Below are 19,857 nucleotides of genomic sequence, written 5' to 3' on the forward strand. Positions count from 1 at the left end.
GAGAGCAGGGTCTAAACCTCCACATTGGAAACAAGATCCATGGGCAGAAGTACTTCCCTGACCTTCCTTCTTTTGTTCTGCTTTTTATCAAAATATCCTGGAAGTCTCCCCTTAAGCACTGTGGCAATAGCCAGATCTTGCATATATGAAGTCCCAATATCAGCGTATATTCTGATATAATCCCCTATATCCCCAGCTGGATCAAAAGCTTGTTGGAGTGGGAATTTCCGAAGGTCTAAGACAAAGAATCTGGGAGCAACCTGATAATCATAAGAAAGCAACAGAGGCACAAAAGTTAAAACAGCCACAGCTGCGACATTCTCATCTCGAGTCATCCTCAGACTCCAAAGTCTTCTCGTATTTACATGTTTCTAGCTCATTCTGATCAAACAACATCTTCTTCTCAAATAAAAACATTTGTACAAAAAGAAAGGTCCCTCACTTTTGACCCTAACTGGACCATAATTTATTACTCCCGATTATGCTCTCCAAAACTCTACTCAAAAACTTTACTTACTTTGTGCCTTTGGGGAGTTCCATCACCTGCCTTCAGTTTAGTTTTCCCTTTCTTGAGTCCGTTTTAGGCACCACTTGCCACGAAACAGCACAGCTAGTAATTCCAGGTCCCAAGCGGGAATGGTGCAGAATGAAGAAAATAGGCTTGAAGAAATAAAAGGATGGGTTCTGCAAGGCCCTGTAAAGCTGATAACAAAAACAGTGCACCAAAAACTGCATTTTGCTTTATTTTATAGGGCAAAGTGGGCCATTAGCAAATCAATGAGATCTTTGATTACAGTTTCCAAGGCAATCCAAAAATTTTACCAAGTGCAGAAAACCCCCACCAATACTTAACATCTTAAGCTTACACAAAACAGAGGATAGAAGAAACTTGCCTCCAGTCTTTCTGGGGAACATGGGGGATAGTATAAACAATCCAGCACCACAGCTTAACAGCCTTTTGTAACCTAATCAGGCAGGCAAGGTGGGGGGATGGGCAGACAGTCAGCTTATAGCCAATTCCCCACACCTCTGTCCCCCAAAAATCTAAACTCCAAAAACTCTGTTGGTTTTTCAGTCCCCGACACATAGGGTTTCTCTCTGGTGTGAATTCGCTGATGCTCTTTGAACTGTGACTTGGAAGTGAAGGCTTTCCCACACTCACTGCATTTGTAAGGCTTCTCTCTGGTGTGAATTCTCTGATGCCTGCTGAGTATTGACTTCTGGTTGAAGGCTTTTCCACATTCACTGCAATTGTAAGGCTTCTCTCCAGTGTGAATTCTCTGATGCATGCTGAGTATCGACTTATGGTTGAAGGCTTTTCCACATTCACTGCATACGTGTCTTTCTCCGGTATGAATTTTCTGGTGTATATTGAGGTTTGACTTTTGGGTGAAGGTTTTTCCACAGTCATTACATTCATAAGGTTTTTCCCCAGTATGAATTCGATGATGTATATTGAGTTGTGGCTTTGAAATGAAAGATTTCCCACAGCTATGGCACTGATAAGGTTTCTCTCCTGTATGACTTCTTTGGTGCACAATTAGATGTGCCTTCCGGATGAAGGCCTGCCCACATTTGATACACATATAGGACTTCTCCCCTGAATGGATTCTCTGGTGCAAGATGAGTGTTGACTTCTGGGTAAAGGCCTTCCCACATGCACTGCATGCATACTGTCGCTCACCAGTATGAATTTTCTGATGTATAATGAGGGTCGAATTCTGGGAGAAGCCTTTCCCACATTCATGGCATTTATGGGGCTTCTTTCTAGAGTGAGTTTTTTGGTGTGTAATCAACTCTGACCTCTGAACAAAGACTTTCCCACATTCCTTACATATACAAGGTATGTCACCTGTATGATCTGTCAGATATTCATCAAATTTTGGTTGTGAGGTGAAGGCTTTTCCGTGTTTGCTGCATTCCTGGCGGTTTTCTGCACTATCGAATCCCTGTTGCTTGAGGAGGTGTGACTCCTGGGTGAAGTCCTTCTCACATTCAGTACATTTATTTGGTTTCTCCTGAGTTTGAATTTGAGGTTGTGTGAGTGACTGTTTATGGCTGAGGACTTTTGTACATTGATTATCTATGAAGAAGTTCTCTCCTGTATGAGTACTCTTGCAGTTAGTATTGGAAGAGCTATGGGTGAATAGCTGACCAGATCCAACAATTTCCTCAAGGTCTTTTGTTGTATAGCTTTGATTTTGATGATTTACTTCTGGGTTAAGCTTCAAACATTTTGCAAATGGATGTTTATGAAGTCTTTCCTGTAAAGGCACAAGGTAAGGACTCAAATGAATGATCTTCCTAGGGTCCTTATATTCACAATCTTTGTCTTTATTCATTTTTTTCTGGTTGAGGAAAGCTCCATGATGTGAAGGTTTATTTAGACTTTGGTGATCTCTCTCTGTATGGTCAAGATCTTTCCACAGTTCTTCTAAAATGGAACACCAAGAACCATCTCTTGTGACCCTGTCCGCCATACCACTATGAAATGAAGCTTTTCCAGAAATGTCCTGTTGTGGCACTTTAAGACCAAACTTCATTTCTAGAAGGAGAAAAAGATAAAACAGACAAGATGAGTTGTTAGAAAATGGTAAGAGGAGAAATCATATGGAGCTGAGAGTGAGCACACTGAAATAGCTGAGTCATGTTGAGGAATCACATACCATTTCTCAAAGAGGCTACACTATTTTACATCCCCACCAACAGTGCACAGTGGTTCCAATTTCTCCACATCCTCATCAACACTTATTATTTTCTGTTTTTTAATAGTAGATATTTTAATGGGGGTGAATTGATATTACACTGTAGTTTTGATTTGCATTTCCCTAATAATTAGTAATGCTGGGCATCTTTTCATATGATTGTTGGCTACTTGTGTATTATCTGGAGAAAGAGCTATTCAACTCCTTTACTTATTTTTAAAATTTTAATTTTTTACTCTTAAATAGCAAACATTTTTACCCAAACATTGGCTTTCATTTATTCTGAAGATCTTACAATCTGGGTTCCCAGGTGTAGATTTAGAATGTGTTTAACTTTTCGCTCAATTTAGATCATAAAACTCTTTCTGAACCAGATGATATTTAAATCACTGCTCAATATCAGAATTGTGCTGAAGAGCTTATCTGTAACTCTCCAACAAAGCTTTAAAATATTGCTTCAATAAATGTTCAATTTATTCCAAAATTCAAGCATGCATATATATATATATACACACACACACACACACACACACACACACACACACACACACACATATATCTTTCCTCTATCCCCACTTTGTCCACTGCTTTGTTTTAACTCAAATTGTTTCTTGGACCAGTGAAAACTGCTGTGCCCTTAAAATTGCTTCCCAATGTCACTGCACCTCTAAGGTGACACCATTTTCTCTGACTTTCAAAAGCAGTCACTCTCTACACCCTCTATTTTGTTTTTTTAAATAGACATGATTCATGCCAAAAGGCTGATGATTTTAATATCTCATACTATTATCCACTCTATTTATAACCATTGTTCCTTTGAATTTAAACTATCTTTCTAAAATAACCTGACCAGGTTGTGGTACATTGTATAGAGCATTGAACTTGGACACAGAGGACCCAGGTTTGAACTCCTAAGTCACCAGCTTGAGCACGAGCTCATCCTGTTTGAGTGCGGGCTCACCAGCTTCAGTGAGGGGTCGCTGGCTTGAGTGTGGGATCATAGACATAACCCCATGGTTGCTGGCTTGAGCCCAAAGATCACTGGCTTGAGCAAGGGGTCCCTTGCTCTGCTGTAGCCCTCGGTCAAGGCACATATGAGATAGCAGTCAATGAACAACTAAGGTGCCACAACAAAGAATTGATGCTTCTCATCTCTCTCTGTTCCTGTCTGTCTGTCCCTATCCATCCCTCTTTCTGTCTCGCTAAAAAATAAAATAAAATAAAATTAGAACAAAATATTATTTTGTGCCTATCTTCAGAAATTCAATAATATTTCTATCCTGAATGGTTTTCTCACACTTCACACTTATACAATGAAAATTAAGTAGGAAGAGTACAAAATAATTGACAGACCATCTGCAGATAGTTGTCTGTATATATTATATATAATGTCTATGTAGTAAATATTAAATATACAAAAACAATGAAGTAGGGAATAAGTAACGAAACTATTCAGGTACATTTTTAAATTGAAAATATGTGGCCACTGATGATAATATTACTAAGTAGAATCTTGGCTGATCATAAATGTCAGGAATCCACAAATCCCATTAGGAAGAGACTAACCGAAGCACGACAAAATAGGGAGCTGCTCTATGGTGATACCACTGGGATTAAGAAAAAGGGTCAACTAAATTATAAATGCAAAAAAGAAAAAATGGTAGGATTTCTAAGATAATAAATTACAAGAATGAACTGGAAGAACTAAGAAAGAAGAATCTGACAACATATACAAAGTGAGAAGAACTTCAGATTCCAATTTCTGATCTCTAAAAAATAAAAGGAAGTCATCCCATGAGACCTGTCTACCATGTAGCTAACCAAGGCCATAGAACACAGGGACAGGAAGGGTTGATATAGGGATCACCAGAAAAATACAGTGTGTCCGTAAAGTCATGGTGCACTTTTGACCGGTCACAGGAAAGCAACAAAAGACAACAGAAATGTGAAATCTGCACCAAATAAAAGGAAAACCCTCCCAGTTTCTGTAGGATGATGTGGCAGCATGTGCGCATGTGCAGATGATGATGTAACACCATGTGTACAGCAGAGCAGTCCACGCCATGCCAGTCGAGATGTGGATGGTACAGAGGAAAGTTCAGTGTGTTCTGTGGCTCGCTAAATTCGAATCTGTGACCAAAGTGCAACGTGAATATCGGCGCATTTGTAACGAAGCGCCACCACATAGGAATAACATTACTCGGTAGCAGTTGAAGGAAACGGGCAGTTTGGTGGAGAAACCCTGTTCTGGTAGGCCATCAGTCAGTGACGGGTCTGTAGAGCAGTGGTTCTCAACCTGTGGGTTGCGACCCCAGCGGGGGTCGAACGACCAAAACACAGGGGTCGCCTAAAGCAATGAGAATACATAATGCATATCAGGTATTTATATGAAGTAGCCACCAAAATTATTTTTTGGTTTGAGGTCACCGCAACATGAGAACTGTATTGCAGGGTCACGGCATTAGAAAGGTTGAGAACCACTGCTGTAGAGGCTATATGGGATAGCTACTTAAGGAGCCCTAAAAAATCTGTGCGTGAGCCCACATCAAACTGCACTGAATAGGTATGAAACTGGGAAAGTTTTCCTTTTATTTGGTGCAGATTTCACACATTTTTATCGTCTTTTGTTGCTTTCCTGTGACCGGTCAAAAGTACACCATGACATTACGGACATACTGTATATGAGGCCTAATTATGAGACTAGAAGGACCCTTTAAAGCAATTCCTATATGAAAGGATGACCAGAGGGAAGTATAGAGCCCTAAGCTGGAGACATAAAATTAGAAAAAAAAGAAGAAAGAAGATCCAGCATAGAAAAGAACAGTCAATTGTCAGGGGGCAAATATAAAGGAAAAAAGGCCCTGAGCACTGGCATCCTAAACCAGGGATTGTGGGTTCAGGTAACACCTGGGGTACCAAAAGGAAAAAAAAAGGCTCTGAAAAAACTTCAGGGGATAAACATTACAACAGAAGAAATGTACACATGAAAGCCAGTCAGATAACAGACATGAGCTCCTCTAGCTATTTGGTTAGGAGAAAAATAAAATTAAGACATGAAACAGCTCCTTTACCCATCACCTGGGCCATGACTGAGAAAGGTGTAAGTGAGAAGTGTTGGCAAGCCAAGGTATGCACATGGGAGTCTAGACTGTGCAACCCATCTGAAGATCTGTATGATTTATTAGTCAATTTAAGTATACTTATAGCCAATGATCAGGCAATTCCATTCCAGAGTGTTCACTTCTAAGAAATTCTTATGCCAGCCCTATGGGACATTTACAAGATAATTAGCTATAGAAACTGGGGGCAACCTAAGTGTCCACCACTATGGGAATGGATTAAGTATGGTAGGTTAAGTAATGGTCCCCCCAAAGATATCCACAGCAATGGTAATAGTCACTCACCTCGATGTCTCTGATGTGAGAGTTCAGCCTCCCCTATCCATAGCTCCTTTTCTTTTTCCATCCTAAAAATGATCTCTGGGGTGGTGTGATACCCTGTTAATGAGAAAGGGTGTCAGATTTAAATGTGGTCTTTGGCTTCAGATACCATTCAATGAAGCCTTGCAAAGGCTCAACAGAAGAGTCAACATCTTTCACTAAGAACAAAATAATACTCAAAGATGCCCAAAGGAACAGCAACTTAGGAGAAACTAATTACAGACTACAGATGCATTACTGCACTCCACAAGGAGGCCCATCCAAGGTTCCCAGGGCATGTGTGCTCACCCACAGAGAAGAGGTGGCTGTAGATCTCCAGCATCACATCCACGTACAGACGCCTCTGGGCAGGGCTAAGTTGCTGCCATTCCGCCCTACTAAAGTCCATGGTCACATCCTCAAATGACACAGATCCCTGTAACAACACACCCCAGTTCAATGTGAACTGTCATCATTGGTGGATGGGAAAAGTACATGTAAAAACATGTTTTTAACATTATTTTTTAAATAGTGTTAATGTTTCTTTTAAGGTCTCCTATTATAGAATGTTTTTGGCAAGTTGAGATTTTTGAACACTATTGAAATATATAATCTCACAACTTATCAGTTCACAATGGTAAAAAGCCATGAATTTATTATACCTTTTTAAAATAGACCATCTCTGTACTTCGAGTATAAACCTATCACAGGGCAATGATACACTAATTATTATTATGGCCACTCATGATTATTTTAAAACATACGACTTACCATGAAATATAGTGAATAAGTTGGAATTTCAGAAAATTCTGTGTACATTCCAAATTATTCCAAAATATTAACATCTGTGGACAATTTTTCAACACTGTCCTCTGGCATTTTTATTCATCTATTAAAATAGGAAATACTACCTAGTCCTTAAAAGGAAGTTCTTGCTCTAGGATCCTATCATACTATAAACTAGGGGTCCCCAAACTTTTTACACAGGGGGCCAGATCACTGTCCCTCAGACCGTTGGAGGGCCAGACTATAAAAAGAAAACTATGAACAAATCCCTATGCACATTGCACATATCTTATTTTAAAGTAAAAAAACAAAACGGGAACAAATACAATATTTAAATTAAAGAACAAGTAAATTTAAATCAACAAACTGACCAGTATTTCAATGGGAACTATGGGCCTGCTTTTGGCTAATGGTCAATCTGCTTCTCTCACTGACTACCAATGAAAGACATGCCCCTTCTGGAAGTGCAGCGGGGGTTGAATAAATGGCCTCAGGGGGCCGCATGTGGCCCGCGGGCCGTAGTTTGGGGACCCCTGCTATAAACTATGAAGTCAAGAGGGGAAACAAGCCAACCCAACAGAGGAGGTAAGTAGGAGTCAGGTGGCTACCAACCAAGAATATGCAAAGGCCCAGTGGTAAATGAAGGATCTTAGCCTGTGATGAACAGGAGGGCATTACCATTTTCTTGCTTGTGGCTAGGGCTTCCCACCCACACCAGGGACTAAGTTTTCCTCTTCCTTTGGCCCAGTGCTGACACACTCTCTAACAGAGCCACCTTCATTGACCACTTCAGTTTCCTCCACAACACAGAAAGTCTGTGACTATGAGTTGACACCAGCCTCCTGTGGTCCACTCTCAGCAGGATCCAGAATGTCTCAGGCCTAGGGAGTCCAGAATCTGCTATTTCCTGAGTCTTTCCACAACTGTCCCTCAGGCTGCTTCTGCTTACCTCACGTGATCCATCCTGCTCCTGTGGACCCAGGACCTGGGACTTCTGGGACAAATTCACATCTGCAGGCATGTCCTCTCTGGGCTTCAACTCTTGGTCTCTCTTGCAGACAACTCCACTTTTCCCAGGAGCCTGAGGCTATGTGGGCATCTCAGGGTCCAATCAGAGCTGCAGGGGAAAGTTGGGCTGAGCTGTGAAGGGAGAACCTTTAGCCTCAAAGATGTGGCCTGATCCAGGGGCTCTGAAGAAAACACCAAGAAGCCCTGGAAAAGCAATGAGCACATGGTCACTCATCTAACATTTGCTCCACACAAATATTTCTGGGGGCCCGTAGGTGATGGTCACCGTGAAATAAGCTAAATTCAGAAAACTACAACCTAGTTATTAATCAGTGAAAAGTAAAAAAAAGACCATAACTTTGGACTGAACTCAATGAAGGTTTAATTGCAGCTCTGCCACCTTTTAGCAGTGAGAATATGAAGCTATTACTTTGGTTGTAGTTTCCAAAATGAGGAGAAAGGTGTTTTTCACAGGCACTGGGTAACTTACATGACATGAGGCTTATTAAGCCCTCAGCACCTGCCTGGCATGTGGTCAACACTGAATAAAAATCAGCAAGTTGCAAATCAGCTATCAGGCACCTTGTTTAATTTTCACACAGCACCATCAGCTAAAGGGTATAATCATTATTATTTTCTTATTTTTAATTGAATTTGTGGGGTGGCATTAACAAAGTTATATAGGTTTCAGGTGTACAATTCTATTAACACATCATCTATATGTTGTATCATGTGTTCACCATCTAAGTAAAGTCTCCTTCATCACCATTTATCTTTTTACCTCCCTTGACCCTATATTCATTATCTATATTTTGTAGATGAGGAAACTGAGACTGAATGCGATTACATAATTCACCTCACGGCCACTCGGGCTGCAAAGGGACCCAGTCCCACCTACTAAGGCCCCTTAAAATGCACCTCAACTGAGCAAGTTTCATGGGCCAACAATATAAAATCTCACATCAAAGTACACTTGGAAATTAAGTTACAAATAGGTATATACACACAGAAAATACACAGAGCGAAAACTAACGAGCCGATCTTCCAACTTCAATTCGAAAGTCCCACTTTCCCCACAGTCCCCACCGCTATGAGCCTCATCACTACCCCACAGACAAACCTTCCATCACTTTTCCCGCACATCCGGCATTACTAGTCCACCATTTGTCCTCCAAACCCCACATCCCTCACACCAAGTGGATTTTACCTTATTAACCCCTAACTCTTGATTTTCCAAATCGCCTCAGGGTCGCGCCTGCGACAAAGGTTTAGAAACAGTTGATTTCGTAAACAAAATGGCCGATCGGAGCCACTTTCTGTTTGAATGACAGTGCGCACGCTCACTGGAACCTTTGAAGCCACTTTCTGCCAATAGTTAGCATGGCGTAAAACAGTGATTCTATCTCGCGGTTCGTTTTCTTACAGAAACTGTAAGGCGAACAAGATGGCTGCGCCCGTAATCATGACTTCGGAGGTCGACATTTTAAAATAACTTTTATTCCGTACAGTCAGGGATTGCATTTGCAGTCTCACAGGGTGAAAACTTGGGGTTGTCCCACGTTGGCGGGAGACCTATTAAATACCGGTGTATATCTATTTGTCGGAGAGACTGGCATTGTATATTATGAAATATACCTTTTCTAATGTATTTTAACACTGATTTAAAGCCCCATTCACAAAATCCTCATATCCAGCCCCTTTTCCTTCCCAGGACCCACTCTGCAGAGACACTAATGGGAACGTGTTCAGAATCCAAAGAGTGTTTAGCTGGCAGAACTCTCCATCATCAGATTCCACTCACCAAGGAAGGGAGTTGCTGCCAATCACACAGACCAAACACAGGGATTGGCCCTTACTCCAGTGCCCTGCAGGTGAGAGATGAAAATGGTGGAGACAAAGAAAATGGGAGACAGCTTCATGAAGATTCTGGAGCTGACTGCATAGGTTAGAAGCCAGATGCAAGTTTGGACAAGTTAGTCAACCTCTCTGTACTTCAATATCCTATTTCCTAAGGTTGTGAGGATTGGATAGTTAAATAAATGATGACATGCAAAAATGTTTAAAACAGTGCTGTTATATACTGAGAATGAGCAGTTACATGAGAATAATAATATTCTATTTCATCCATTCAACAAATATTTATTAGGTTTCTATGATTTACTCCAGAAAAAATATTGTTTAAGGTCAATGTGTGCAAAAGTGTTACAAGATTTCAACATTCCCCAAAAACCATTAGTGTTAGGTTTGGGTCGACTAGCCAAGGTTGAACTTTGGGTCCTATAACTCTTCACCTGATCAATGTCTTACTGCTGCCCGACATTCTGCCAACTAGTGACCCCTCCTTCACTTACTGAACATTCTGTTACCTAGCCATTAATCATTACCCTCTTCCCTTGTTTAACCCTTCCATTGTTTAACTGCCACAGGTAACGGAAGTTTCCCCCTGCAGCGAGAAAAATAGCCAAACTCAGAACTATTTAGTCTGAGGTTTTTCATCCTCTTGCTGAAGAAGCCACTAGGTTTCAGCCTGTCTGTTCACAGATGCATAAATAAATTTCTTATGAAACCCATCAGGCCTTGTGCATCCCTCCTTTGGTGATTTAACAATTAGAAAATCGTTTGATGTTCAGTTTGTTCTCTTTTTTTAATCATCATGACATCATTCTTATTGATTTTATTATAGTAATGTGTTTAACTCTTCTGGAACTTTCCAAATTCATGGTTTGGGTACATTTTGCAAACATCACTTTTCATCATTGATCTCATGAAATCTTGTATCTCTTGAGAAATTTGTAACTTCACCTATTATTCCTTTGCATTGTATTCACATTGTATTGTAGGAGGTTTGCATCATTGGACAGAAAGACTGACTGAGGTAAATATTTGTGATATTGGGATTTATAATAAGAAATATATTATAAAATATTTAGTCTTTTTTTGTGACAGTGACAGAGAGAGTTACAGGGACAGACAGACAAGAAGAGAGAGAGATGAGAAGCACCAGTTCTTTGTTGTGGCACCTTATTCATTGACTGCTTTCTCATATATGCTTTGACTAGGGGTCTACTGCAGAGTGAGTGACCCCTTGCTCGAGCCAGTAACCTTGGGCTCAAGCCAGTGATGTTGGTCTTCAAGCCATTGACCATGGGGTTGTGTCAATGATCCCACGCTCAAGCCAGCACCCTGTGCTCAAGCTGATGAGCCCATGCTCAAGCCGGATGAGCCCACACTCAAGCCAGTGACCTCAGGTTTCGAACCTGGGTCCTTCACACACCAGTCTGATGCTCTATCCATTGAACCACCACCTGGTCAGGTCAAAATATCTGCCTGTTTCTGGCAGAGCTCCCAAAACCCTTGGCATTTCTTAAATGAGGAAAACAATAAATGTGTCTTTTGTTATGTTGATGAAGTGGATTTGGGAAATCACCTAACTGTGACTAGAGGGTTGGAACTTTCAGTCCCACGCCACCCCTACCCCATCTCTGGGGAGAGGTGAGCAGCTGGAGGTCAAATCAGTAACCAATGGCCAATGATTTAATTAATACTGCTTATGTAATGAAGCCCCCATAAAAATCCCAAAGGACAGGTTTAGACAGCTTCCAGGTTGGTGAACATGTGGAGATTTAAGAGACTGGGGCACATGATGGGAAACAGCATGGAAGCCCCGTGCCCTTTCCCCACACCTTGTCCTATGCATCTCTCCCATCTGGCTTTGTCTGAGTCACATCACATGCTCTAGCAGAGGAAGCTCATATTATTAGAAGGGAACTTGTGGCTTCATGTGACCACAAGCCAGATGGTTTTTAGTGAGGCAGCTCAGCAGGCCAGGTATATACTGGTTCAAGGGAGGCAGGTTGAGAAAAGGAAATGTCATAGTCTCAATAGATGAGGGTCTTGGGAAATGAGGGGCTGGATGACGTTTGAAAGGCTGAATCTTCAGGACCTGCTGCAAGAACTCAGGTAGCTCTAAAATCTGAGAAAGAAGAGGTCTGAGGGGAGGCAGAGGATGGGTTTGGGGTAGTGAGAGCCACAGGTGGCAAGGCTATCTTGGTCTTCTCTGGGTGAGGAAAACCACAAGCACTACAGTGATAGAGCTTGTGGGGAAACCCAAGGAGGGTCTGTGAGGCCGGGTCTGTGGATGAAAAGGGGGCCACAAACTAAACCTGAGAAACTCAGGGGAGGCCTGCATGGCAAGACTTACAAACTCAGAGACCAAAAGTAACCACATAGGATAGTCTGAAATTAAAACTACTAAAAGCAGATCATGGCCAGTAGTAATGTTCTAGGCTAGTATCTTCCTTAACAATGGTCAAGCTTTACCTTAACTGAGCTAGTCTTTTGTCTTTTTTGTATCTATGATAATGTACCTTTGGAATGTCAGAGTGATCCCCCTTTTCCAGGCCCTTCAGGGCAAAATCTTCCATCAGGAATCCTTCATTGTTATCTTGTTGCCCAAATACCATCTCTTCATTCTGTGACTGTTAGCTGTTAATTACCCTCACTCACCAATGTAAAGGAAGTATTTGTCTCTTTATTTCACTGTTTGTTCAATCTCAGAGAGGTCACTGTCCCTGTTAGGTCACCAAAAGAGGGATTCACAAGTCCTGATGAGTTTGTTTACTTTTTTTTAAATTTTATTTTATTTTTTTAGTGAGAGAGACAGAGACAGAGAGAGAGACAGAGACTGACAGAAAGGGAGAGAGATGAGAAGCATCGACTCATAGTTGCAGCACTTTAGTTGTTAATTGATTGCTTCTCATACATGCCTTGATCAGGGGGCTTCAGCCGAGTCAGTGACCCCTTGTTCAAGCCAGTGACCTTGGACTTTAAGGCAGTGACCTCTGGGCTCAAGCCAGAGATTATGGGGTTATGTCTATGATCCCATGCTCAAGCTGGCGATCCCATGCTCAAGCTGGTGAGGCCACTCAAGCTGGATTAGCCTGTGCTCAAGCCAGCAACCTCAGAGTTTTGAATGTGGGTCTTCAGCATCCCATGTCAACATTCTATTCATTGTGCCCTGGTCAGGCAGGCCTGATGAGTGTTATAAGAACTTTATTTATGCATCTGTGAACAGATGGGCTAAGATCCTAGTGACATCAGCCTCAAATGTCTGAGAATTCAAGCCTTTATAGGGTTAGTAAAAAATGCTAGCCCAAGAGCTTTGCTTTGGCGGAAACCCTGGGGAGGGGGGAGGGTTGATTACTAAGCAATAGTGTGTTCAGATAAGTGATGGGAGGAGAGCTGCTGGAACTGCTCTGGAGCTGGATCACTTCACGTTTCTCCTGGCTGACTGAGGTTTTGATAAGGGGGCCTGGACCAAAAACTAACAGTCCTTGCTTTGTTTTCTCCTGCTTCCCTAATCGACTCCCAATGAATTTCATGTAACCCTCCTTATTCTCCTCCTTTGACTGTAACATATAAAATAAACTGCAAAACTGCCCCTCTCTGGAGCATTTTCTCAATCCATTGAGATTTTCCTTCCTGTCAATTTGGCTCAAACTCATAAAAATTCTCTGCAGATTTGGACATTCCTTACATTGACACTTGAAACTCTAATCTGTGGCATACTGGCCTTTGTTCTGAAGGACTGGGCCGAGGAACAAGAGGAGTTCGGCAACTTTGGCCAGTGCTTCCTACGGCTCCTTACGTGCCCAGTAAGGGGCTGAGAATGAGCACGGGGCGGGGGAATTTGGCCCCCTGCATGGTGGGAGAATCAGCCGAGTTCCCAGCTCTCCTGCGGGATGTAGAGAAAGGTCTCCAGGGGCAGAGGTGGGGTCGGCGTGGGAAAGTGAAAGGAACAGAGCTCCCTTCTGAAGTGTCTCTGGGGTGCGTTAGGCTTAACCTTTACTTCCCCTGCAGTGGTGTGGGTGTTCCTGTTGGTCAGAAGGGTTTGAGACAAAACCCAGAAATAGATGACAGGTGTCTGACAGGAAGGGCTAGTCACATTGTGTTAAGGTTTCTGAAGAAGTCCTCTAGTCTCAGAGATGTCACCCCTACTACTATTGCTGTCCTTGCACTGGGAAAATGAGTGGGATGGGCAGGAGATGGTGGGGCGTTACTGTAAGGCGACCAACTTTTTTACAATGAAAAGGACAAAAATAAATTGAAGAAAACAATATTCTAAATAAAATAAACATTTTACTCATTGCAACAATAATATACTATAATATGATAAATGCATAATTAAAACATTTGTAATATTTTATATTGTAATTATGCTTACATGCCTAGTATTTTTTAACAATAATTGTAAGAAAAAAGTACTCATTTACCAACAAATACATCACATTACATGCAATGGATCGACTCTGCATTGATCAAATATGGACATTTACAGTTAGTCTTCCAATATCAAAAAGAAGGACATGTAGAGGGACAATTTTCAAGGGAGGATGGAACTTACAAAAGAAGGACCGAAAAAATAATAATAATAAAAATAAAAAATAAAAATAAATAAATAAAAGCCTGACCTGTGGTGGCGCAGTGGATAAAGCGTCGACCTGGAAATGCTGAGGTCGCCGGTTCGAAATCCTGGGCTTGCCTGGTCAAGGCACATATGGGAGTTGATGCTTCCAGCTCCTCCCCCCCTTCTCTCTCTCTGTCTCTCCCTCTCCTCTCTAAAATGAATAAAAAATAAAAAAATAAAAAAACAAAAACAAAAGAAGGACCGTCCTCCTTAAAGGAGGACGATTGGTCACCTTAGTTACTGGAGATAAATGTCAGAGCTAAGTATGGGGCTCCCCACAGTGTCCCTGGAGTAGCATGCAGGGTATGGGCTGCAGGCACCAGGGTTGTTCACGATGCAATAGAGCTTGCATGTCCTGTAACTTCTCCAAACCACCCCAACTCCACCTCACCCCACCCCAGATGATGGAATCACTTGGACCCATTTTCCATCTTTTGGTCCTGGAAAAGGCCTAACATACACCAGAATCCTCCTCCAGTAGCCACAAAAAAACCAGGTCAGCAGCTTCACAAGAGGACCCTGGCCCACTTTCATATCTTCGGGGACCTGCAGACCAACAACTGCTCCTTGAACATCAGAGGTGCCAAGAAGAAAGATGGCGGGGTGTAATTATTTTAATCGAAGAGGGTGATTTGGGCAGCACTCAGAAGGCCAACAGAAGCCTCAGCCTGACATTGGGATCCAGGTTCTTGTGACGACCCAAAAAAAGGATTTGAGAACATGACAAAAAGATTTAGCAAAGCACAGTAAATTTATTAAAGCAATAGTATGCACTCAAGAGGTGACAGCAGGTGACCTCAGAAAATGGGATACCGCAATGCAGCCTGGGTGGGAGGCTTTTGTTAAATGTGGGCAAGGAAGGAGGATAGCATGGTCTTGGCTTCTGACACTGGTGTGGTGACTGCCAATAGGGCTCATCCTTGTCCCTCCTCTTCAGAAAGCAATTTTTTTTCTTCCTTCCTTCCTTCCTTCCTCCTTCCTTCCCTCCCTCCCTCCCTCCCTCCCTCCCTCCCTCCCTCCCTTCCTTTTTCATCCTCTCAATTATAGGAAATCGAAGTGGGGAAAGTGGGGGAACAGGTGGTCAATGAAGGTCACATCTGTGATCTTTCAGCCAAGACGGGAAAGCGGAGAGATAGAGCTTGAGGTCTTTGTTTCCTATTCTAACTTTCCTGTCTCAAGGGAACGCACTGTGAAGTTCAGTTTCAAGTATAAGACACTCTTTCTGAACGTGACAAGTAGGGCTGTGCCCCTACTCATCGTGCAGGGGTGTGGTCATCAGAATGAGGGTGGGGTGCCCAGGAGCCTGAGGCTAAAGGGGGAGGCATCTTTGGAACTGGTACAGAGGCCACTTTCAGAGTCACACCCTGGAATCCCCAACTCTGCATCTTGGGTTTCTTCTTTTGTCCTTCCTTCCCCTCACCCAGACACCTGACATTCAAGTCTCAGCACCTCTGAAGTCTGGCTCTCATGGGACCCTGATTTGCTCTATGCCAACAGCTTGTAATTGGAGAAGGCCCCTCTCCTCCTTCTGGATATGGGACACCCTTATGTCCTTGGGTCCTGGAACAGTTCACCTGTCAGAAGTCACCATCATGCTGTAGTAGGCAGTTAGGCATGAAAGAGTAGGAACAATAGGCCAGGTGCAGAGGGTCACCAGGGTGGAAAGCCCCAGGTGCCTAGTAATAGCAAACTGCAAACCCTTGAATGACCACTCTCTTAAGTATTAATCCCTGGAGAGGGCATCTGGCCTTCAGTTGTGTTTCAGCTTCAGGCCTGGAAAAGCAGCAAAACCAGGCAGAGTGACACCACAGCTGACATCAGGACCAACTGCATGGACTGATGACACCCCGCCCTGGTGCCAACCAATCCTTGGAAACCAAGACCATGAGGAGACATGCCTGGAAAGCTGATGAATATTCTCATGAACTCTTAGGTTTCATGTCTTTAACCCTGCCAGTAAGTCTCCTTTCAGGGCTCGCAGCAGGTGACCAACCACAAAGGAATGTCTGATGTCACAAGCTGAGAAGTCCTGGATGATTGAAAAGTGCTAGAAGTTAAACATACTCAAACTTCCATAAAAAACCATCCTTTGACCAGCAGCCAATTGGCTTAAATGCCCCACGACCCCTCCTACTCCCCCTCCCCTAACCCTTAAAGCCCAGTCCCAGGCTGGCCTGGCACGACTCTCCCTTATGAGTCAGCCCAGCAGAGTTCCTTTCTTCTTTTCAATAAAACCTGTCACACTAGTCTTTTTGGACTCCAGTGGATTCTAACATTTGGTGCCAAAACCCGGGACAGGCTACCAGACACCTGGATGATCCCCTTCACCAGCCAAACTTACTACCAGGGAAGCAGTGGGCAGCAGCAGCTCATCCCGGGCTTACTCCCTGATTCTGTTTGGCTGTGTGAACGTGAGTTGATTGGCCGGCTACCCGACCCTGTCTCGAATCCCCTCCCGAACCAGAAGTAAGGAATTTCTGCTCTTTCCCAATCTTCAGTAGGCTCCTCTCCTTCCCTCACCCTCACTCTACTCTCTGAGATTCACAGTTTGAGAGGCTTCTACTCCGAGCAGCCTTCTTCTATGGACTTCCTCGAAAGTCTAGGCGCCTAGCCAGGTTGCTTTCTACTACTCCGGACCTGAAGTCTCTGGTGATGATTGGTTTCCTCACATTCCATACACTCTACTCAGAATAATTGAAAGAGTTTGAGGACTCTCTTCTCTTTCTTTATTCTCAGCCTAACATGGGCTCCTCCCAATCTCAGGCCTCAGAGACTACTCCTTCGGGATGCTTCTTCAAAAAAATCTCGTCAAACTCGGCCTCGCGGACGACGTGGCCTCAATATAAACACTACTTTCAATTACAGTACACTCAAAGATCTCAATAATCTCTGCCTCCGGACTGGGAAGGCTTCAGAAATTCCTTATATGCAGGCTTCCTTCTACCTTCGCTCCTGTCCTTAATCTCTGTGCCGCCCGTTCTACACGCAGGCCGTTTTTGGCCAGAGAAACTTGACCTAAAACTTCTCCTAATCTTTCCTTCTCCGCAGACTCCCAACTCTCTCCCCCTCCTGCCTGACCCCTGGGGGCGCCTCTCTCTCGGGACCCCTCTCTGGTCCCTCTGCAGATCTCTTCCACTTGAGTCTCTTCCCTCTAGAAAGCCCCCTCCCTTCACGAATCCTGTTTTTCATTCATTTGCAAATACCTCTGTCCTCTTCAACCCCTCCTCCCTCCTTACAGACTGTGGCTGTGCCTCTCTCCTCCTTGCCCCCTTCCCCCTCCTCAGAGACTGCGACTGTGCCTTTCACTCTTCCTATTTCCCCTCCCCTCCCCCCACAGGCAACTGTGCCTTTCTCCCCATCTTCCCCTCCCTTCTCCTCACAGGCTCTAATCCAGGGGTCCCCAAACTACGGCCCGTGGGCTGCAAGCGGCCCCCTGAGGCCATTTATCTGGCCCCTGCCACACTTCCGGAAGGGGCACCCCTTTCATTGGTGGTCAGTTAGAGGTGGTCCGCATCCTGTGCTCCTGGAGTACTGTATGTGGCAGCACCACAAAGTGCAGCATCGCTCACGTACAGTACTACTTCCGTTTTGTTTTTTTACTTTAAAATAAGATATGTGCAGTGTGCATAAGGACTTGTTCATAGTTCTTTTTATAGTCTGGCCCTCCAATGGTCTGAGGGACAGTGGACTGGCCCCCTGTGTAAAATGTTTGGGGATCCCTGCTCTAATCTTTTTGACTCCTCTGACCACATGGCACCACCACCAGCAATTCAACTTCCTCCTCCTCCTGCAGATTCTGACCCTCCTTCTTTCCGTTCAGCTGTTCACACTGTCCATCCATCTGCTTCCTCTCTTCCTCCTCTCTATGCTGACAACTCCCTGCCATCTCGAAAAGCTCAAAAAGGCAGAGTTGTCTATTAAGCCACCTCTTAAATCAAGGCTTACTCATCCCCATGGACTCTCCTGCAATACCCCCATCCTTCCTGTTCAAAAACCTTCAGGGACTTATCGCCTCATACAAGACTTATGCCTAATCAAAGAGGTGGTAATTCCCCTCCATCCAGTAGTCCCTAATCTCTATAGGTTACTATCACTCACTTCACGGTTCTAGACCTCAAGAATGCCTTCTTTACCATTCCTCTACACCCTGACTCTTACTTTCTGTTTGCCTTTTCTTGGAATGACCTGGACACTAATGCTGCCCAGCAACTTATGTGGACTGTCTTACCCCAGGAGTTCAAAAACAGCCCACACCTGTTTGGGCAAGTACTAGCTCAGGATTTAGCAACATGCAATCTTGAAACTAGTTCTCTCTTACAATATGTAAATAACCTACTCCTCTGCAACCCCTCCCTGCCTGCCTCAAGGAGACACACCACCACCCTTTTTTTTTTCTTCTGAAGCTGGAAAGGGGGAGAGACAGTCAGACAGACTCCCGCATGCGCCCGACCGGGATCCACCGGGCACGCCGACCAGGGGCGATGCTCTGCCCACCAGGGGGCGATGCTCTGCCCCTCCGGAGCGTCACTCTGTTGCGACCAGAGCCACTCTAGCGCCTGGAGCAGAGGCCAAGGAGCCATCCCCAGTGCCTGGGCCATCTTTGCTCCAATGGAGCCTCGCTGCGGGAGGGGAAGAGAGAGACAGAGAGGAAGGAGAGGGGAAGGGGTGGAGAAGCAGATGGGTGCTTCTCCTGTGTGCCCTGGCCGGGAATCGATCCCGGGACTTCTGCATGCCAGGCTGATGCTCTACCACTGAGCCAACTGGCCAGGGCCCCACCACCCTTCTTAACTTCCTCACAAAGAAGGGATATCGTGTCTTCTCTGCTAAGGCTCAACTTCACTCTTAGTTCGCCGTCTATCTGGACGTCGTCTTAACCCCCACCACCCGAGGTCTCACCCTAGATTGAACTCAGATCCTCTGCAATCTCTAACCACCTACCACCGCAGATCAAATATTTTCTTTCCTCAGTCTAGTAGGCTTCTTTAGACACTGGATCCCCAATTTTGCTCTCTTAGTCAAGCCCCTCAGTGAGATCTTCTGAGCATGGCTTTTAAGGTCTATAATGGCCAAGGGAGTCACAGAAAAGGCAATTAAGGCCCAAAAGAGGTCAGGAAATACCAGCCTTTGGCATACGCTCTTAAAGGTTCCAGCACCCTAAATGGCTTCATAGGATTCCATCAGGGCCCTGCTCCAGGGTGTAAAGAAAGGTCATTGAACTAAAGCCTGTGAGGCTTCTCAGCCCCACCAAGAGCCACATATTTGCTGTGGAAAGAGGGACATGAGAAGGTAAGCTGCCCCCTTGCTCCATGGAGGGAGAGTTCAGTCTCTTCTAGCCCTGCTCCAGCTACCTGTGACCTGACCTTGCCCAGCATGCTGGAAATTGCCACTGAAGGCCCAAGGACATTATTCACAAGCCTAAGGTATTTCTTCCAAGTAGCAGATAAACTGATCTCATTTCTTGTAAACACAAGGG

At 44.0% G+C, this 19,857-nt stretch overlaps 1 protein-coding gene across 2 annotated transcripts; it reads right to left on the reverse strand.

Moving 5' to 3' along the window:
• Window positions 1–725: 725 nt before the first annotated feature.
• On the reverse strand, window positions 726–9,232 carry ZNF175 (zinc finger protein 175). Of its 2 annotated transcripts, none has more exons than XM_066271319.1 (5): window positions 9,126–9,232; window positions 7,860–8,122; window positions 6,434–6,560; window positions 6,110–6,202; window positions 726–2,545 (listed from the first exon to the last, which is right to left on the reverse strand). In XM_066271319.1, the coding sequence occupies exons 2-5, from the start codon at window positions 7,929–7,931 to the stop codon at window positions 1,008–1,010; spliced, it is 1,830 nt and encodes a 609-aa protein (XP_066127416.1). In that variant the 5' UTR covers window positions 7,932–8,122; window positions 9,126–9,232; the 3' UTR covers window positions 726–1,007. The 2 variants fall into 2 exon arrangements, with proteins under 2 accessions (XP_066127416.1, XP_066127417.1); XM_066271320.1 differs by having other exon boundaries at window positions 7,860–8,027; window positions 9,126–9,209.
• Between the last annotated feature and the right edge of the window lie 10,625 nt (window positions 9,233–19,857).

Source organism: Saccopteryx bilineata, chromosome 3 (assembly GCF_036850765.1).
Source record: "Saccopteryx bilineata isolate mSacBil1 chromosome 3, mSacBil1_pri_phased_curated, whole genome shotgun sequence".
Taxonomy (NCBI): domain Eukaryota; kingdom Metazoa; phylum Chordata; class Mammalia; order Chiroptera; family Emballonuridae; genus Saccopteryx; species Saccopteryx bilineata.